The 22,381-nt window shown below is 40.9% G+C and overlaps 1 protein-coding gene across 22 annotated transcripts in view; it reads left to right on the top strand.

Moving 5' to 3' along the window:
- PPARG (peroxisome proliferator activated receptor gamma) overlaps positions 1-22,381 on the top strand; it is a 171,039-nt gene that overhangs the window by 61,384 nt on the left and 87,274 nt on the right. For all 22 annotated transcript variants that reach the window (XR_015151874.1, XM_086368716.1, XM_086368715.1 and 19 more), the window contains 2 exons: positions 16,608-16,835; positions 18,606-18,775. Coding sequence is in view for 21 of the 22 variants with exons in the window: in XM_086368697.1 (XP_086224823.1) it covers positions 16,608-16,835; positions 18,606-18,775 (398 nt within the window). In the remaining variant the exon portion in view is untranslated. The remainder of the gene's footprint in view (positions 1-16,607; positions 16,836-18,605; positions 18,776-22,381) is intronic.

Genomic DNA, 22,381 nt, shown 5'->3' with positions numbered 1-22,381 from the left:
GCCAGACTTAGTCCTGGGTGAATTCTCTAATTTTAAGTTGTTGCACCAGAGCACTGAAAGATGATGACACGCTTGTCCTTTGGAACTGATTGAGCAATGGGAGTGTGCCTTAGAGACACGACAAATGCTGCAATAGATGATTCTTTGAAACCAGAGTCTCTCCTGAGAGAGGGGTGAGTGATGGATTGCTGCCGTTTCTATTGAGGGAGACTTAAACTGTGGCCATGTGGCTCCAGGCAGCTGTGTACTTGGAGCATTAGATAACTGAGCCAAGCCAAGGCTTTTACCTTTCCACAAGTTCTAAGGGACCCATGTGGTGTCAGGAAATGGAACTCCTGAACATGTCCTGGCAGTATGCTTTCTGTGTGAATTTAAGCGTGTCATCCATCCCCTCTGCCCTCCGCACACATGTTAACAGAAAATACAGGACTATTGTGAGGACTGAACGATACAGTTGTTGCGAAAGCACACCAGACGCCCTCTGTGAAGTTCATTGTCCTGGGCTTGTGGTGTTACTCACTTGTGGATAGAACAGAAGATACACAGTATCCTAAATTTGAAGCATTTTAAGGAATATGGAGGAAGAAAACCTGCAGGATTCCTTATGCATCAAAATGAGTGGCAGTTTTAAGTGAGATGAGGCCTCTGTATAACCTCTCTTGAAGGTTTTGATAAGGAAATGATCAGACTTAGAAAAAGCATCCTCATGTCTGATTTTTTTTTTTAAATGGGCCAGTTACCTCCCGATTTCATTAACATTTGTCTATAAAGAGATTGAATTTCCACAAGTTCAATCATTTTTTGTGCCTAAATGAGAGCAATGATCGCATGTTTTCTTCTCAGAGACACTGAAAAATTGTCTTGGATTATAATGTTCTCTATATGATGAAGATTTAGGTCATTGACAGCTCCAGATTTCATGATCTCACAAGTAATAACAGTTCAGGGAGTTTTTCTAGAATTTTACTGTTGTCCATAATAATGTTTTCCTTAGTATGAGTGAGTGAAAGTCAGTCAGTCGTGTCCGACTCATTGCAACACCATGGATTGTAGCCCACCAGGCTTCTCTGTCCATGGGATTTTCCAGGCAAGAATACTGAAGTGGGTTGCCATTCCCTTCTCTAGGGGATCTTCCTGAGCCAGGGATCGAACCCAGGTCTCCTGCATTGCAGGCAGATTCTTTACTGTCTGAGCCACCAGCGAAGCCCTTTCCTTAATAGTATGCCTCTAGTTTTATCATCTATTTCTGATTTAACTGTTCAAATTTGTTTTCTTATCACTAGGATGTAGTAGATTTGGCAGATTTCTAGACTCTAGGAATCTCCTTATTATGTTTCCGAAAACTGTCATTTCCCTTGTGCATTCCCCCCAATTATGAATTATAGGAAACACTCCAAATATATGTCATTTATATTAAGTGCTTACAAGAAAACATAGCACTTTAAAAATTTTTATTTTCCCCAACAAAGCCTAAGGAACACGACTTGTCTTCAAAGCTCATGCGTGTGCTTAGTCGTTCAGTTGTGTCCAGCTCTGTGACTTCATGGACTGTAGCCCACCAGGCTCCTCTGTTCACAGGATTTTCCAGGCAAAAATACTGGAGTGGGTTGCCATTTCCTCCTCCAGGGGATCTTCCCGACCCAGGGATTGAACCTGAGTTTCCTGTGCCTCCTGCGTTGCAGATAGATTCTTTACCATTGAGCCACCAGGGAAGCCTGCCAGCAACTATCCATATAAACTGCAATATAAATCCATATAAATGCAGTGTAAAACATGGGTCGTTAAATGAAAAAGAATTGTTATGCCTCTGATAGAGGTTGTCGTGGATTATTACCTTTATCAGCATTGTCACTTATAACTTGAATAAGATAAGCTGGAGGAGATTCTGAAATCATCATAGCTCTTTGTAAGGTATGTATTCTTTGTGTCAGAGGAAATCTGACCAAAGCAAATTTCTTAGTTATATTAGATCAACAGAACAGACACAAAGTTTCTGTTGCCTTAGCTTCCTTTGAACACCCTTATATTAGGCCTTAGAAAGCTGTCCAGAAAACACCTTGTGTCCACCTACTGCTGCTGCTGCTGCTAAGTCGCTTCAGTCGTGTCCGACTCTGTGCAACCCCATAGATGGCAGCCCAGCAGGCTGCCCCGTCCCTAGGATTCTCCAGGCAAGAACACTGGAGTGGGTTGCCATTTCCTTCTCCAATGCATGAAAGTGAAAAGTGAAAGTGAAGTCGCTCAGTCGTGTCTGACTCTTAGCGACCCCATGGACTGCAGCCCACCAGGCTCCTCCATCCATGGGATTTTCCAGGCAAGAGTACTAGAGTGGGGTGCGATTGCCTTCTCCGGTCCACCTACTAGTATTGAGTTATTTGTGAAAATATGTGATAGAAAATGAATCAGATTCACTTGAATAGGACTAAGTTTCTATAAACCTTTACCAGATAACTTATTACTTTTTTTTTATAGACAGTTTTGTACCTGTAACTAATTTAGAGACGCGGGCATTGTACATGTATTTGATAGCAACTGCTATTCAGCTCTTATAACATGGGAATCAAGACCACGTGGCTGCCTGAGCACACAGGTTTTTAGGCCCACGCAATTTTTAGTTGAGAAAGGGATTGCCAACACAAGATTGAGGTTCCCACAAGTGGCGAATGGTTTACATTATAAAGTAGATTCAAAACAGCAACTGTCAGTTACCTACAGGAGAATTATCCCTCATTACCTCATGCCAGGATTTCTGTACGGCCTTATAGCTGACCTTCTAAATGAGAAACTGTCAGCCAGCCAATCCAATCTGCCAGATAAGTGGTCCTAAAAGCCTGTCTTTATTACCCATCTTCTAATACATGTTGAGCATCTACAATATAATAAATACGAGACACCAGGAACACTGGCTTTGAGAGCTCTTTGTAACCTGTTTCCACCTTGTGTATCTTATTTCCCCCCAGTCCGAGAGACTGGCCTGCCTTGCTCTAACTGGACCAGTGCCATTGTCCCAAGAGCAAGCCGCACTCACCCTTGCCTCCAAGACTCCCATGTCCTCTCTGTCCTTCAAGGTCAGGTTCAGGTGACGTCTCCTCTATGAAACACTCTCTGGATACGTTACCATTAATTGCTCTCCCTTTCCCATAAAAGGACTGTGTTTCTTCTCTCCCCTCCACTGCCCCTGAGGACCATCTCAGTCTCCTGAGAGGTTTACCCGCGTCTGCCTTAGCCCCCAGCCACCTAGTCTCAACCCACAGGGATCACGTTAAAGTGCAAGTCAGGTCTGTCCTTGTGCTCAACACCGTGCATGACTCTCCCTTCTCTTAAACGTAAGCCCCGCACCCCTACCTCACCATGTCAACACCCCTCTTACCCCGTCTGCCCTTCACCCTCCTCTGCAGCCACATCCGCCTCTTTGCTATTCTCCCACGTTCCACACTGCTCCTGCCTTAGTGCTTTCACTCCAGCTCTTGCATCTTCCTGGAATTCTCTTCCTTTGACACCTTGGCTAACTCTTAGCTCCTCCTAATCTCTGCTCAGCTTTTACCTTCATGTGAGGATTGCTTTGACCCTCTGTTGATTATCTGTCCTCCCCACGGGTCTTTCCCTCTCCCTGCTCTACATTTTCTCGTGTCTAAAGCATTCTTCATCCTCTAGCCTCCCGTATAATTAACTTACTCCCCGTATTTATTGTTTATTGTCTGCTTTACCCCACTAGCACATTAACCCCATGAAGTCAGCGATCTTTGTCTAGTTTGTTCATCCACTGACACACCCCAGCTACCTGGAACGTGCTCGGTGAATAGCAGGGCTCAGACACTTGTTCAGTGAAAGAATAAAACCCTCTAGCATTTTTTGGTCTGTATCACAGTGTTTAACCCTTAACTTGAGACTGCCTGATATTATTTTCTGTTTTAAAGATTCCCTAAGCCAAGTTACATAGTCACTGAGGATAAGATCCAAGTTTATTTTTCCTTTTATTCCACCAGTATCTAACACGTAATAGGTGTCTAATAAGTTCTTGTTGACTTATGAAGAACACGCTGCTCTTCCACGGTACTTTTCTGAGGTCAGACACTGAAATCTGTTAAGTGTGTAAAAATGAAAGTTTAGTGTGCACTGAATAACATTCTAAAATTAATGCTATTAAAAGCAAACCATGTGATATATGTGCTAAAAACCAAGTACAAAGATACTATGGATGACCTATTACTAAGAGTTATGTGCACCATGGCCCTCCATTGGTTTGACTATCATTTGAATATTAATTTGAATGTGACAGGTTTTTAAATTATCCAAGTGCCTGGCTTCTTTGGCAAGTCTGTCTATCTCCTGATACTTCCAGGAGCCCTGTTTGCTAGCAGAAAAGTACCTTACTTGGTTTAGTAACTGATATCCCACATATGAAGCCCTTAGAGCACTGCCTGCTGTGTCATCAGGGTCCAGCAGATGTTAATTCTGTCTTGTCACCTTTAAAACAGAAGTTACCACTCTGGGATAATACAGGTTTACATTATCCATACTACCAAAAATTTTCTATTTTCAGTTACTTAAATCAGACTGACTTCTTAAGTCTCCTCCAATCTTTTCCTTAACATTTTTTCAGAATATCTAGGTATTATCTGATAGATACCCATTACTAATCATAGTTCTAGAAGAAAAACCAAGGTTCAATTTCTAGTTTTGGCAGAGAGCCAATGGCAGAACCTGGTAACAGAAGTTCTGATATCCTTCACACGTTCCAGTCATGTGAACACAATGGCCCCCTTACTTCTTTCAGAGAAACTTATTCATTCTTCTTACTCTTTTGCTTTGCATTAGCAATTAAATATTTTTAATGTAATATAATTGGATATTACCTTACTGTTGTCTTACCCTTTACCTAAAACTCGGCCTTTTAGTTTTAAAAAAACCTATTATGCAGACTGGGCAACTTTGCTTAGTTGATTAAACTATGTTGCTGCTGCTGCTACTGCTAAGTTGCTTCAGTCGTGTCTGACTCTGTGCGACCCCATAGATGGCAGCCCACCAGGCTCCTCTGTCCATGGGATTTTCCAGGCAAGAGTACTGGAGTGGGTTGCCATTGCCTTCTCCGAACTATGTTGCTAATAAGATCCAAATGTGTGTGTAACTTTGACCTAATTCTGGCCAAGTTTCCGTAGAAATCTCTACCACTTACAAGGAATCTCTTTACTACTGATACAGCCACACCTCTAGCCAATTACAAGGTAAAACAATTGACCCAGGAGAAACCAGCCCAATTTGCAAGTGTTGGTTCTGTATGAAATCTAATCCTCTTTGATGTTATATTCATTTTGTTATTATTGCTTAAATAAATTCAGGTATTAGAAGGGCCATGCTAGATGTTGGAGATGAGTATGTTTTCCTTGGATTATCTTTATCAGGAACAATCCAATCCTAGTCATTCCACTGGCCTTTACAGTTCAAACACATCTCTACAGTGAAGAGAGCCCTGATTATTTCAGAACGTGTGGGTCTCTTTCTCCTCTGTTTCTAAAGCACTTACTGTCTGTCTACTGTCTTCTTTTATCAAACGTCTTTCACCTTGGTAACATCTCAAGGTCAAGAACTACATTATATTGTATTTCTTGTGAGACCTGAAGAATACCTTGCACATAGTTTTAGGCCATTGGGTATCTTGATTTCGAAGAGCTGACTCATTTGAAAAGACCCTGATGCTGGGAAAGATTGAGGGCAGGAGGAGAAGGGGACGACAGAGGATGAGACGGTTGGATGGCATCACCAACTCAATGGACATGCGTTTGGGTGGACTCCAGAAGTTGGTGATGGACAGGGAGGCCTGGCGTGCTGCGGTTCATGGGGTTGCAAAGAGTCGGACACGACTGAGCGACTGAACTGAACTGGCTTTGTATTACTGATTGAGCATGAACTGAGATGAAGATGCTGAGAAAGAAAAATTGCCAAAGAAAAGTAAACCAAGGAAAAGTTTTGGGAAGAGAAACACCATAGTGAAATATACGATGACTTGTATAAGGAGCAAGGTTATAAAATAGGTCATTGATAGAAAGAAGACATTAAATTATTAGCATAAAATAGGTAGCTTGAATTTAACCTACTGATATATTTCACTTAAAAAGAATGTCTCAAAAGACAACTCAACTAATTGAAGCACATTAACCTTCCAAACAGAGGACTCTTGATGTAGGCATTAGGTTTTAGAGATAGATTTCCTGCATTATTAAAGAACACAGGGTCTCTATATAACAAAATAGGCCAAAGATATCTAGAGCAAAAACGTATCTTCTAATACTCACTCCCAGGATGAAATGTGCACCCTTTGAGTTTTTACCTGCCCTGTTCACACTGCTTTAAGAACGTGTAGATTAAGACCTACAGTTCACATGAAATTGATTTTTTGTGTATGATGTAAGGTAGGGGTTGAACCTTTTTCTTCTCTATGTGGATGTCCAATGTGTGACCTACTCTATTGAAAAGACTGTCTTTCCCCACTACGCTTCACTGGCATTTTTCATAAACTAGGTGACCGTTTACATGTGGAATGGATTCTAGGCTTGCTCTTCTATCACACTGGTCTGTTTTTCTGCCTTTGCACCAACCAGTATCTGGTCTTGGGGACTGTAACACTGCCATTGGTTCTGGTATCTGGTGGTGTAAGTCCACCAGCATTTTCTTCTCTTCAAGATTGCCTCATCTAGTCTTAGCCCCTTAAATCTTCATGTAATTTTTTAGGCTCAGCGTGTCATTTTCCACACCAAAAAAAAAAAGTTAAGATTTTGATTGGAATTGTTCCGAATCTATAGATAAATGTGGGGAGAATTGACAGTTTTATAACACTGAGCCTTCCAGTGCATGAACATGCTGTACCCCTTCATTCAAAGATTTAGATCTTTTTTCAGTAGTATTTTTCAGTTTCCAATGTAGAGATCTTACTCTGATAGATTTTTTCCATAGGTACTTGATGGTTTTGATGCTATTGTAAAAAATCATTTTAAAATGTCATTTTCTGTTTGTTGTTGGCTTTATAGAAATACAGCTGGCTTTTGAATATCAACCTTATAGTCAGCAACTTTGCTAAATTCTCCTGTTAACTGTAATGGGTTTTTGTGTGTGTGTGTGTGTGTGTGTTTATACAGTCATGTCATCTGTGAGTAATGTTAGTTTTATTTGTACTCTTCTAATTCGGTGTCTTTGTTGTTGTTGTTGTTGGATTGGATAGGATCTCCAGTGTTTAATAGAAATAATGATAAACTAGTATCCTTATCTCATTCCTGATCTTAGAAGGAAAGCTTAAGTATTTCACTATCAAGTATGATGGCTACTTTAGGGGTTTTGTCTTTTTTTAAAATAGCTATTCTTTATCAGATTAATGAAGTTTCCTGCCCTTCCTAGTGAAGAAGTTTTTTAAACTCATGAATGAGTGTTGAATTGTAGAACATTTTTTCATCATGCTATAATGGGTCAGGAGGAAGAGTTAAAATGAAAATGCTTACATCGAATATTTTAATATGATGTGGCAATATGTTTTAAGATTAGATATATATATATAAAATCTCTATGTATGTATATATAGTATAGCTAATGAAAACCTGTGTTTCACTCCATAGCCACTGGTGATCTGGCTACATCTGTTTTGACACTTTTGTCCTCAAGAGTTTGTTTAGCTTAAGACCATTGTCTTCTCATTAAGAGTGTTTGGCACAGCAAATTGAAAACAAAAGGGTAAACAGAAGCGTAGTGTATCACTCACTTTGCCAGACTAAACAACTCTGAGTAAGGCCAGCTTTCCCCTCTAGGATAATCTCAGGCCTTTAGAGATGCTTCGGCAGTAAAGTGTTCTTTAAAAACACCTACCCCCTCTCTCTCTCCCTGGTTGCAGGAGGTCCTTTGCGATGGTTGACAGGTGGACAGAGTCAGGAGAAGCAGTCCTTTGGGGGTCTTTGGTGGCTGCCTCCTTTCTAAGTAGTTACACACTTCTAGAGCATTCTTTTCATTTTTTTTTCCCTTCCCACTCAGCCTCCTGTCTCCCATTTGCATTCCCCCCACCACTGCAAAACTCAAATCAAGCTGCACAGAGGGAGCTGAGCAGCGGAGAGCATTCCAGTTCCCTGTTTCTGGCCTAAGCACCATTCTTCTCTGGCTGCTGGTGTGTGCTCGGCAAGACCAGATTTTCAACTCAGCCAGAGTAACTATAGTTCAACAGATTCAGTCCTGACTAGATTTTAGTGAGTCTCCCTTTGGAAACATGTTTTTCTAATACTTGACCAACAGATGACCTGTTTTCTCTTCTGCTTTTATCAGAAGAACCAACCTTGAACTAGTTTGACCATGATGAGAAAGAGGGCTTGAATCTCCAGCTAAGGTGGCAAGAGAAATGACCAGTCCAGATGAGGGCATGATTCTGTCATCTTTCTTGTCACCTGATATCTCAGGACTGGATTAAACAAGCTATCTAAACCAGACGTGGCCCATGCAAGAGAAAATGAAGTTTGTAAAAGTATAAATGAACATTTTCTAAAGCCCTTTGTTGGTCTGAATTTGGAAATTTGCTGTGAGACCTCCTAGCTTATTATAAAGACATGTGCATGTAAAGATGCATATTAGAATGCTTTCAACCTCTTGAAAGCCAAGGCTATCAATGGGAGTATCACCAAGACGTCAACCACAGAAGCATTGAATTTGGTTTGTAGTATTGTCTAAGTTGACAACACAATGAAACTATCTTTTCTTAAAGAAACAAATGACACTCTGAGGAATCCATTTTTTAATCCTTTTAAACATTAGTAAGTTGTATTAAAAATAGTAAGTTATATTACATTTATAAGTTATACATATATTAACAAATTATAAATTACATATGTAATGGTTCAGTGCCTGTCATGGAATGAGTGCCTAAAAATTATTAGCTACTGTTAAACTGTGGGTCTTCCCTGGTGGCTCAGTGGTAAAGAACCCGCCTGTCAGTGCAGGAGACATGAGTTCAACCCTTGGATCAGGAAGATCCCTGGAGGAGGAAATGCCAACCCACTGCAGTGCTTTTGCCTGGGGAATCCCATGGGCAGAAGAACCTGGTGGGCAACAGTCCATGGGGTCACGAGAGTCAGACACAACTTAGTGACTGAACAGCAACAAACCACAACAGGAAGCTATGCTTCTGCTAGTGGGACCCAGACTCTTTCTTCCTTGATACCAGTGAAGGAAAAGAAATGAAATGATGGAATCTATCTTTTAAATGCTTGAGTCACAGTCGTCTGTGGACTGTCATCTGTTGGTCAAGTATTAAAAATAGTTTCTGATTTTCCTTTATTTTACTTGAAACCACATTAAATTTTTCTCTACTTTTCCAGAGTAGTATATGATAAATCCTTTTAAGAGGACTGAGAAACAGGCAGGGAATGTATTTCCTCCTTCTTAGGTGAAATCATGGGAAAATGTTGCTTAATTTTTACCTTTATCAAAGTAAAATTTGCACACAGTTTTGGAAGTCAGATCGTACAAAGCTTTTAATGAAGAATCGCAATCTTTAGTCCATACCCAGTCCCTACTCCTCAGAGGCAATGATTTTTAACTTTTAAAAACATTTCTCCTGGCTTTTACTACTGTGTCTTAAGTTATACTGCTATTTTAAAATTGTATCCATCATTACCCACTGACTTACTGTGATAGATAAGAATTTATTTAGCCCTTTGCCACCACGGTCCCTTTCCCAAAACACACACTTCTCCTTCCTCCCAACTTCACAGTGTGTTGATTCATAATTTTAGGTGAAATCAGATATCTGTGCTCACCTTTGAAAGTGTTGCTTACGGTTGAGCCAGAAAGTATGCTGCAGTTCTGCCTCTGACCCTGAATAGCTGTTTGTTTTTCTGGAGTTTATTATTATTATTATCTTTGCTCACATGTTGTTCTTTTTCTACACAGCTGTCACTAATTCATCCTCAAACTCTCCCTCAAAGTGGGCATTTGGATGTATCAGGCATTGGGTTGCTCAGGGGATCCCTCTGTCCTCCTCTGTCCCCCTGTTCCTTTCTCTGTGTCTAGGAACAGGTTCTGTTCGGGCTCTGGCGTCCTGGGCCTTCCTTCCACCTCTCCACTGGTTTCCATCCCTTGCTTCCTGGATCTTTGGTTTCCTTTTTGTTCTGGTGTGGAACTCTAGGAAAGAGGTGAGTCTTTTTGAGGCCTTGTATTTCTGAAAATGTCTTTTTTCTCCTCTTACACTTGAGTGACGGTTTGGCTGAGTATAAAATTCTAAATTGGAAATCTTTTTTTTTTTTTCTTTGAAATTTGAAAACACTGCTTTTTTTATTTTCTAGCTTCCAGTGTTGCTCTTGAACAGGCCAGTGGCATTCTGATTCCTGGCCCTTTATATGGGACTTTTTTTTCCCATCTGGAATCTTTTAGGAGAGTCTCTGTAAAAGGAGCATTCGTCTTTACTGTGATTCCTTTCTGTGTGGTTTAAGTTCTCTCTTGTGTTTGCTATTGTTTCAACCAGCATAAATCCTTGCCCTTAGTCACTCTAAAGTCACAAAAAACCTGAGGAGTAACTTAATGTTTTTCAAGTACATGTGGTAAAGTACAAATATACAGAGGGTGATAACAATCCATTTAGAAAATGAAATTCCAAAATTACAAACTCCAACAACATAGCTTAGACCGTTTCACAAACCCTATTCCATCAAACAGTAAACTCTGTGAACATTGTAGGCCATGCCCCCTCCCCCCACCTGCTTTTGTATATTCTCATGAATTATTAGCATATAATTCTAAGAAGTCCTGCGGCAAACCCATTTAAACTGGCTTCATGTAGCATTCCCTAAGTTTATTTGCCCACCAGATTTTTTTTGTTTTTAATTATTCTGAAAGGAACATCATTAACATATGTGTAACACAGTTGGGGACATGCCAGATAAGATGTAGACTTTCCTGGCTGCAGAAGAGCAATTAAGCATTGGAATGAGTAACCAGGAGAGGCTGTGGACTCTCCTTTTGCAGAGGCCTTTAAAACAGGACATCTGTTTTAGGCGTAGTCCTGTTTGAACAATAGGACTTCGCTGCTGTTTCTTCCTCTTCCTGTCCCCTAGTGGTAGCGTTGGGGAGCTTTTAGCCCACCTTTTACATGATTCTAGTACTCTGGTGACAAAAATTACCTCTGCCACCCATAATTATATTTATAGAGAACTCAGTGGCCCCATGCTGGATGCTTCACATGTATTATTTAACTGAATCTTCAATAGCAACTCCGTGAGATTGGCAGTATGATTGTTTACAGACTAGGGATAATTAGGTATAAAGAAATCACAAAATGACAAGCAGGAGGGCAGTATTCAAACCCAGGGCCTCTGACTTACTACCGGCTCTCCATCTGCAGATGTTAATGTCCAGAACAGCAGCCCCTTCAACAAACAAACATATAAAATGCATACATTTATGATATGAAAACTTAGACTGGTATGATGCTCACATTATCAGATTTTTCCCTAAACCTTTTGATGAATTCAGAGTTTATTGTTTTTCTTAGAAACAAATTCTACTCCCAGTTTTTTTTTAATTCTAATTTGTCATCCAGCACATGGCTTCTTGCATGAGACTTTTTTCCTTCATGAGTTTGATGTCATTCCTGTGTAGGAGTCAAGACTAAAATGTTCAGATCTGTAGATATTGGTGTAGATTAAAAAGTCCCCTTTTCAATGTGTTTACACACAGTAACAACTCCCTAATGCAGTGCGGAGGATGCTAGAGAAGAAGACGGAAAACCTGGATTCTCACGGGCTCAGCCTCTAGCTCTAGACTCGTGAGCAAATCACTTGGCCTGCTTTTCTTCATCTGTCAGATGAGGAGCTTAGATGATCTCCAAAAGGCCCTTTCTGCTCTAATGTTTTCAAGATGATTCTTGTCTCTGGATATCAGCTATTGTAACAGGAGAGGATTTAGGAAATTCACAGGTCACTGCAAAGTGATTTGAATAGATCAATAAGGAGGGTGGCTGGGTGAATTACATGGACTCTGTTGCAGAGGGAGAGGGTGGGAAGATTTGGGAGAATGGCATTGAAACATGTATAATATCATGTATGAAACGAGTTGCCAGTCCAGGTTCGATGCACGATACTGGATGCTTGGGGCTAGTGCACTGGGACGACCCAGAGGGATGGTATGGGGAGGGAGGAGGGAGGAAGGTTCAGGATGGGGAACACATGTATACCTGTGGCGGATTCACTTTGATATTTGGCAAAACTAATACAATTTGTAAAGTTAAAAAAAAAAAAAAAAAGAGTACCATGACCCTGAACTGAAAAAAATGAGATTGGAAAAAAAAAAAAAAACACACACCAGTGACCAAATGTCTCTCTGAGGTCACTTCCAACAAGGCTCCTAAGTTTTAGACCATCTAGGAAAGGCTCTCTCCTGCACCCACTCTTGTTGCTCAGCTTAACCAGTTGTTCCAGTGAAACCTCTATTGGAGACTTATTCACCCTTTACAGGACACCCCTTTGAACCTGGCACATCATAGGTGTTCAATGAGGGTTCATTGAAATTAATTGTTATTCGATATAGAACTAGAAGATCCAAGAAGAGATTTGTTTTCCTAACCAGTACTAAGTTAGGAAGTCACATGTGCAGGCTAGGCTCTGGAGTTTTAGACCGTCTGGGTTGATAACCCAGCTCTGCTCCTTAATAACTGGTACAGGCTGTGGAGTATTAGACCATCTGTGTTCATTCATAATCCAGTTCTGCTTGTTAGTAACTGGGTGGTCTTGGGCAAGTTATTTCCATATCTGTGCCTTGGTTTCCTCTTCTTTAAAGAGATTTACAAGTATATCTACTTCATAGGACGTTGTGAGCATTAAATAAGATGATATTTGGCAAAACATTCAGCAAAAATTTAGGGTTCTATTAATACTCAGTTCAGTCACTCAGTTGTGTCCGACTCATTGCAACCCCATGGACTGCAGCATGCCAGGCTTCAGCTAATGTAATTATTAAGGCAAGAGAGATAGTTGGATAGCACTGCCAATTCAATGGACATGAACTTGGGCAAACTCCAGGAGATAGTGAGGGACAGGGGGTGTGGCGTGCATGGTCCATGGCTTTGCAAAGAGTCAGATATGACTTAGCAACTGAACAACAATTATTAGGGAGATGCAGCATTTCCCTGGATATTCTAGAAGTTTTTCTTTACTTTTCATAGCAGACAGCGTAAAACCTGACAGACTGTGTAGTTCTAGTGCTCGACTTGTCATTTAAAATCTTTTCTGACCCACTTCTGTACTCCCAAACAGTGATGCCTCTCTGGTAAGAGAAGTTGCTTTACTTTGCATCACATGTGTCTTTGCGTGAAATACACTGTACTTTGACACATTGTGAAAAAATCTGCTCATGAACTATCGCAGAGTTTAAAGCCAGGGTTGATGGTCTGAGATAAACAGCCAGGGTTGATGGTCTGTCCTGCCCCACAACATCTGCCCCAGGACTGCCGTCTGCTTGAAACACCTACGGTTGTGACATTAAGGGATGTGCCGAACGCAGTGCACTCCTGTCACCCGGCTGGAAAGTGCAGACACTGTTCCTTACCCCTGAGAAGAGCTGCCGTTCATGCACGTGGTTTGCGCATGTGTTCTTCCGTGGGTAATTGCACTAGGTAACGAAAAACACCTACTCGCCTTACAGCTTGCAGAAACAGTAGCTTATGTTTTCTAGAGACAAAATTAGAAGCAGGCTCCCTGGACCCATCTCTTAAGTCAAAATAAAATAAAACATCTAGGGAACCACTGTGCCTCCCAGTAACTGTGGCCGGTGGAGTACTGTTGTTTAGGTCAAGGTGTCCCAGGATGAGAGGACAGGGAGAGGGAAGGAAGTATGTGTCAGACACTTTGTTTTCATAGAGATGAAGAAGCTAACAGTTTTCTTTCTTTCTTTGTCCTTTCTGTGTAGGAAAAAAAAAAGTTTATAGGACCCTAATCTTTCTGCTGCAATTATCAAAAGAGAAAAACTGAGTATGCATTGTTGAGAGGAGGGGGTACAGCTTAAACTGTATTTTATTTATGATACTGAAGGCTACATTTTTTCCTGGGGAGCTTCAGTCTTAGCAAAACTAAACCGCTGAGAAAGTATCTTTATTTTTTCCATTTTCCACAGAGAAATGAATACTTGTTCTGGCCTTCCCTATAAAATATGATCATTGAGTTGGCAAGCATTTAGTAAACAAGGTCTAAAGGGAAAACGGAATAATAAGACACTGTCCTTTGCTCCAAAAACTGGAAATCTAACAGCGGAGATATTTGTTTAAATAATTATACCGGAATGAAAGAGGTGTACTCAGTGCTGTGGGAACACGGAGAAGGGAGGATATTTTTTTAAGTTGGAGAATTCATGGAAGGTTTCATGGAGCAAGTAGCGTGCGGATCAGTGTGGGATTTTCCCCTCTCCTGTGGGAAAGACAGACGGGCATCGTGATGTGTGACCGTGAGGAATGGGAGGAGTCCAAGGAGTCCCAGAAACGGCGTGAACAGAGATGAGTGGACTGAAGAGTGCAGAGTGTCTGCCTGGGCACACAGTGTGAGGCGCCCAAGCATGTGACTGCTGAGGACGGGGGTGAGGTCAGGGAGCCCAAGTGGAAAAAGACACCGAAGAAGTCAGACTGTCGGGGCGCTTGCATGACAGATGAAGACTTTTAAATTTATTGCACGTCGATCGGTGCTTCCCCTGCTTTTGCAGCAGATTGCCCTTAGGAGATGAGGACAACAAAGTTAGCGATCTTGGAGGAGGAAGGGATGTATCGGTGGAGCACAAGGGGCGTTTAGGGCAAGGAAATGTAGGACCCTGTGGTGGTGGATCCGGGACGTCATACATTCGTCAGAGCCATAGAATGGTCAACACAGAAGAGAGAAACCGACTGTAAGCTGTGGGTTTTAGTTAGTGATGTATCACTGTCGGTTCATCAGTTTTGTAACAAGCAATACCACACTAACGCAAGGATTAATAACAGGGGAAATGCCAATTACTAATAGGGGAAACTGTGTGTTTCAGGGTTTGGCGGGGAAGGAGAAAGGGGAAGGGGTATAGGAGAACTTTCTGCTCAATATTTAAGTAAACCTAAAGCTGCTTTCTAAAATAAAGTCTATTCTCTTGGGGACTTCCCTGGCAGTCCAGGGGTGAAGACTTCACCTTCCAATGCAGGGGGCGCGAGTTCAATCCCCTGGTCCGAGAGCTAAGATCCCACATGCCTTGTGGCCAGAAAACCAAGACATGAAACAGAAGCAGTATTGTAACACATTCAATAGAGACTTAGAAAATGGTCCATATTAAAAAAGCTTAAAAAAATACAGTCTGTTTAAAAAAAATTAGTGTTCTTGTAGCTGTGAAATGTACTACAAGTATAAAGTTGTTTAGGAGTTTCAGAGTCATATCTTTAAAATCAGATGAATTTTTCATTCTATTTATTTACACATAAATAGCTATTTTATCATTAAAATTTTCCGCAAAGCTTTTCAGTAAAACCAATGACCCTTAGGGATATGATTCCTGTGTTGAGAAGCCCGACGTTGGTTGGCAGGCGGTCACTGAGGTCATATGTTAAAAGTGAAACAAAATTAAACCAGTAAAATGATGAGCAAACAACTTTTCTTGCAACCCAGACATGTTTTGCATCCCTGTTTTTATTTCCCAGTATTGATATGGCAGCATATGCACTACCTTTAGCTTGGTCAACCTTTACTTTGGTGTTCAGAAGCACTTTGCAGTCAGCATACTGAGAAACCAGTTGATAAACCCACAATTGTGGATATTGCAGGTGAGACAAGAGAGGTGTCTTTTCATAGGAAAGTGATTTATTCTCAGAAAAAATGGCTGGAGAAAAATAAAATAAGCAGATTGAGGAGATAGGCAAAGTAAATGACGTGTCCTGGGTTAGGTAGATTTAGGTGACGTTCGGAACAAAAGATACAGTTTGATGGAGGCCCCTGTCACCAAGAGCACACACTGCTTTCTGGATGTCATTGAGACCCAGTGTGAGGTCCGAACTGTCAGCAGCGTAGGGTTTGTACCGTAACACAGATAACGTCAGATTGTTTGCATCCTTATTCATGCAGATAGATATCCAGGCGTGTGGACCCACACACTGCCTGAGGAGCCCTCGTGGAGCCACTGAAGCACATCCACAGCGCTCCCCTCCTTATTTGTGTTTTCCAGGCACTTTGTTTTTCTTACGAAGACCACAGCTAGAATCTTTAACCTCTTGCAAGAGTCAGCCTGTGACAGCTGCATTCTTTAGCTCTCTCCTCGCTGGGAAAAAGCAAGAAGCCCATTCCCAGATACCCTTAGGAGAGTCATCCCACTGTAAGGAGAACAGGGCTGTCTGTAGGACGTTGGCGTGGGTCCGCTGTACAGGCTGACACTGCTAGAGGATCCTCGACCATGACGTCCAGGTAACGGGTGACTTCCCTCAGTTAGTTCAGCAACCTGGATGGCGCTAGGAAGGTGGTTGTGTTTGCTTCTCTCCTCGTGATCACCTAGGTGACATCTTGACCGGAGACTCTTTCTGTTCCCTTTCTGTGTGTCTTCATGAGACTGCCCAGTCCTCAGGGCTAACGTCACAGCTGGTCTTTTCTTTGTTTCAGAAATTACCATGGTTGACACAGAGATGCCGTTTTGGCCCACCAACTTTGGGATCAGCTCCGTGGACCTTTCTATGATGGATGACCACTCCCATGCCTTTGACATCAAGCCCTTCACCACCGTTGACTTCTCCAGCATTTCCACTCCGCACTATGAGGACATTCCGTTCCCAAGAGCTGACCCGATGGTTGCAGATTATAAGTATGACCTGAAGCTCCAAGAGTACCAAAGTATGAGGTTTATTTCACTTTTCAGACTGTTGAGACTAGAATTGGACTAAGCTCTCGTCCACAGTAGGGTAAATGCTCCCAGGACTAATGGCTGTAGTGAAGACATTTACCATTCATTTATTCATCCACTTGTCCATGAAATACTAAGTGTTTATAATTGACCAAGGGCTTCCCAGGTGGCTCAGATGGTAAAGAATCTGCCTGCAATGTAGAAGACCTGGATTCTATCCTTGATTCCCCTGGAGAAAGGAATGGCTACCTACTTACTCCCTTGTTCTTATCTGGAAAATTCCATAGACAGAGGAGCCTGGCAGGCTAAAGTTCTTGGGAAAAAGTGTCAGACACAACTGAGTGACTGATACTTCCACTTCCCAGGTGGCTCAGTGGTAAAGAATCTGGCTGCAGTGCAGGAGACGTGGGTTTGATACCTGGGTCGGGAAGATCCCCTGGAGGAGGAAATGGCAACCCACTCCAGAATTCTTGCCATGGAGAATCCCATGGACAGAGGAGCCTGGTGGGCTCAGTCCAGGGGTTGAAAAGAGTACATGACTGTGTGACTGAGCTGACACACACATGTAACTGACCAACACGGCAGGTCGTGTGTGAACACCCTGGATCATCTTTCCTTTTTCCTCCCTCCCGTCCTCTCTTTGTTTTCTTCTTCCCTTTTCAGGGACAGTCTCCAGCATGAGTACAGTGCTAGCTGTATATCAGGCTAAATGTCCATCCCCCCACCCCCCCAAATTTTGATTCGTTGTTTCTACTTTTAAGTAGATAAGTAACAGTTTATTACCTCCTTTAACTTATCGCTAAATCACTATTACTTTAATGCAACTTTCCTAATTCTGCAGTTTGAGCAGCTTACACTGAAACCTATTTTTCAGCACAAATTTGAATGTTGACATTGTAGACTATTGATAAATCTCCATGCCATTAATGCAGTTCACATCAAGAAAAACTAAAACTGCACTTTTCAAGATAAGATAAATTTCTGTGATGCTATTTCCTTGATTTTTATCTCTTTGTTGATATGCTGGTTTTCCAGAGCAACCACTGTGTAATTGGCAGCCATTACTTGACAAGAAGTAAGAACTTCCTGTATTTCTAGTTTTTTTTTTTTTAAGGTAAATTATATACTTGGTTATATTTACATGTGTGATTTCAGTTGAAGCCTAATATGGAAATTTAGTAGGCTTGATCCTGACCAGCGGGAAGATAGTGCTTGCTTTCCAAAGTGTCTCTCTCTATCAAAGATCATTTTACAAACCATCTTTTCTGACTCAATATTGATGAGAACCTGTTCTCTTACTTTTCATGTACCCTCAAGCTGGGCATACCATTTCCTTCTCAGTTCCTTTTGTGTTTCCTTTGCAAGAGTGGTTTAAAAACACTTCTAAAATGCAATATTTAAGTTTAAATGTATAATTTAATATTGTCATGAATGCCAAATACAGCCCATAGAAAAATAACCTTCATGATTTCAGATATTATATATTTCCTGTGGGAACTTTAGTATCATGAGGTACTAGAGGGTCATAGAACCATAAACTTACTTCCCTTCCCAATTTGTTTTCACAGGTTAGGCCCAGAGGTTGTGACTTGCATGGGATTACAAAGCCCACTTTTTCCTGTGTCCTTTTCATGTTCCATAGTGCATCTAACCTAAATAATAAAATATGGTAATAAGGTGTACTATAACGATATGCCCTGCTGCCTGTTTAGCATTGTTTTTCCTGTGATGATTGTCTGCTCCTGTTTTTCTGTACACAGGTGCAATCAAAGTGGAGCCTGTATCCCCACCTTATTATTCTGAAAAGACTCAGCTGTACAGTAAGCCTCATGAAGAGCCTTCCAACTCCCTCATGGCCATTGAATGCCGGGTCTGTGGGGATAAAGCGTCAGGGTTCCACTATGGAGTTCATGCTTGTGAAGGATGCAAGGTAAAAAAAAAAAAAGATCATTTTTGAAATAATTTGCTGAAAAGGTACCTAGGTTTTCATTTCGTGTTGCAAACAGATGGCAAAGAATTGAGACAAAGCTGTCAAACTTTTAAATATCTTTGGTAAAACCCATCCTTTAGATGATATAATACTTGAAAACCTAAGAAAATCGTTAAAAAGCAAGGCTACTGTGCCTCACTTCATTTTTTCCGAATTGGTCCTGTGCTGCACTGATCTAATTCCACCTTCGCATTTTGCAGATTACAAAAAAAGAAATTGCTTGCTCAAGGTAACATGGCATGACAGTCACGGGCTGACCCCAAACAGAACGCAGATCTCCTGAATCTTCTAATGCTTTTTCTTTCCACTATACTGTGTAATATTCTGTATATGTAGATAGATGGATAACCTTCATTTGAGCCTTACCACACTCCTATAAGGTTGAGCTTATTTATGGCCACTTTGCAGGTGTAGAAATCTTGTGTCACTGAGATTTCCCCCACGGTCATCCATTGTAAGTGGCACATCGATACACCTTCTGACTCCTAAACCGATGCTGTATGTTTCCTTATTCAGCATCAGTGTGAGCCATGTGTTATGGTTAGGCAAAGAGATACAGCTGTTTTGGAAAAGAGATACCCTTTCTCTTCACCTCCTTTCTTTGTGAAAAAGGCTATTTTGGAAAGTTCTTTTAGTAATATTCTGCCCAACTATTGAGAAAATGTTAATCTACTCATGTTTTAAAATGTAGTCTTTTAAAAGAATTAATTCTAATAGGCTCCATGAATAAAATAGTAATCGAATAGTATTATGTACTCTAGGGCTCAGAATAAATTGTGGATAGATATTTACCTTATACAGTAATGCTGCTTGTATAAGATCAGGTTCAATCATCAGTAGGGCTTTCTGTTCAGAGTGAAGATATGTGACAGCAGTTAAGTAGGTTGGAAGATCTGTGTTCCTCACTGGACCATGAGCCAAAAAAGGAAGTTAATATTTACTGAATTTTGCTATACACCAGATATTGTGTAAGATGCCTTTGTCTATATTATATTTTTAACCATATCCTGCCTAAGTTTCCACATCTATAACATGATGGTATTGATTTAGATGATCACTAAAGCCTCTCCAGTCCAAAAGTTTATTTTTCTAAAGGCAACCTAATAAAGTGAAAGAGACAAGTTAGTGGTTACGTGGCCACTTGTCCATGGTCTCTAACCAATCACATGAGGATTTCAGCCTCAGTCACTCATGTATAAAATAATTCAGCTAGAGTAGCTCGCCAAAGGGCTTCTGATTCATCTCTGAGTCTAAAATTCCAAAATGACTCCTGGCAAGAGATGCTTTCATTTAAAACATGAAAACTCATTCATTCAATGATTGAAACCAAACTAAAATATCTGTAACCTTATAGGAAATCATTATGTTCTCAAGGAATAGTAAGAACCTGTCATTTTACTCAGTTAGATTTATGTAATTTTGAGGAAATTGTGGCTAAATTCTTAGAAGTACTTGAAGAAATCATCTAGTTTTGATTATCTTGGTAATTTATGTTGATAAATAAAGTATGGTTGGTTAAGTTTCCACAGTATAATATTGTTTTTTATGGGCTGGTAAAGCAGTTAGAAAACAAGAAATTTTAAGCAAATAGTTTCATTGTGATTCTATTCATCAGATATTTGTGGAGAGTTAACATTTCTGAGAACAGCTAAAAATTGAATGGTGATTTAAGGACTAACCAATCAACCAAAAATTGAAAAGACAGATATTGTCAGCAGTTGCATATAGTGTTAAAGCTAAGTTCTAAGGGCATAAAAACTTAGAAGATCAAAGCAAACAAAGAAGAAAAGAAGCAAAAAGAAGAGAAAAGAGGGAGGAGAACACTCAGGTGCCCTCTGGTTACAAACAGAAATGTTCTAAGGCAGAGACGGAGAATTAACACTTAAAACCTGATGAATCCAGAGGAGTCCTTCACCTACCAGAGACAGACAAGCAAAAGAAGTAGAAGAAAATTCACAGTATTGTATAGTAACCTCCAGTAACTTGTAAACCATCCAAAATAAAGATTACAGACTTCCTATGAAAGGAAATCAACCCTGAATATTCATTAGAAGGACTGATACTGAAGCTGAAGCTCCCTCCACTACTTTGGCCACCTGATGGGAAGAGACAACTCATGGGAAAGGACCCTGATGCTGGGAAAGATTGAAGAGAAAAGGAGAAGGGGAAGCAGAGGATGAGATGGTTGGACAGCATCACCGACTTAGTGGGCATGAATCTGAGCAAACTGAGAGATAGTGAAGGACAGGGGAGCCTGCCACACTGCAGTCAGTGGGGCTGCAAAGTGTTGAACACGACTTAGTGACTGAACAGCAGCAACAAGAAGACGAAAATACAAAGAAGGTTATGCCAACCTTAGAAGGGGGAATAGGCATCTGCCCATTTTAAAGATAAGAATAAGAAAAATGTTAGAGGAATAATATAATTTGGCTTCTCCAAGTATGTCAGCAGTTCTCAAAGTGTGGTTTGGGGATGGGGTCCCTACGACCTTTTCCAGATACCCATGAGGTTGATACTGTTTTCATAATAATATTAATTTGTTGTTTGCCTTGTTCACTCTCATTCTCTCAGAAATGGAAGTGGAGTGTTCTAGAAGCTACATGACACCGAATGGTCGCATAGTTCTAATGCCTGATGGAATGTGACCTGAATGTTCTTGTACCTAATAATGTCTCAGGTTTTATTTCTAATCTAATCAACATCAATAGGTATAGCTCACATAAATTAAAACTGTTTAGAAACCTCAACGTTTTGGGGTGAGTAAAGGGGGACTGAGACCAGAACTATTGTTAAGGCTGAAGACATGCTTACTCATTCTTCAGTGCTTTGGAGTTAAACAGAATTGCTGCCACACTCTGAATGCCATCATTAGACCAGTTAGACCAGTGCCCATCAGTAATCAAAGGTACCACCTTAATGGGACTTCCTTGGTGGTCCAGCGATTAAGAATCCACCTGCCAATGCAGGAGACATGGGTTCAGTCCCTGGTCTGGGAACTAAGATCCCACATGCCCCAGGGCAAGTAAGCCTATGCACCACAGCTGCTGAGCCCACATACCCTAGAGCCTGTGCTCCACAGCAAGAGAGGCCACTGCAGTGAGAAGCCCACACAGCATAACTAGAGAGGAACCCCTGCTTGCTGCAGCCAGAGGAAGGCGGTGTGCCACAGTGAAGACCCAGCACAGCCATAAATAAATTTTAAAAAGATACAGCCTTAGCTCACCAACAGTACTCAGTGAAAGTGAAATTAACACACATGTTAGACTGCGTTAAAAGAAGGTGTTTTGGCAATTTAACATTTGTCATTTCAGTAGAATGTGGGATACACCCATAATTAAAATACAGTTGACCACAAACCTACAAACTAATTTACAATAGAAAAAAAAAATAGCTATATTGCTCAAGATGGCTGTCGGTAGATCTTCTTAAACATATCTACATGCCAGTGGAACAGGTTTATTTGACCCTTGCCAAAGTTCAGACAGAAAAAAATGTTTGGATTACAGGAAAACAGTGATAGATTCTTCAGTTACTAATATTACTGAC

The sequence above is a fragment of the Bos grunniens genome, chromosome 22 (assembly GCF_055505025.1).
Source record: "Bos grunniens cultivar Pamir isolate PY7600 chromosome 22, Bosgru_T2T1.0, whole genome shotgun sequence".
In the NCBI taxonomy this organism is placed as follows: Eukaryota; Metazoa; Chordata; class Mammalia; order Artiodactyla; family Bovidae; genus Bos; species Bos grunniens.
The sequence above is the reverse complement of the archived record's forward strand: the minus strand, read 5'-3'. Positions and strand labels throughout refer to the sequence as shown.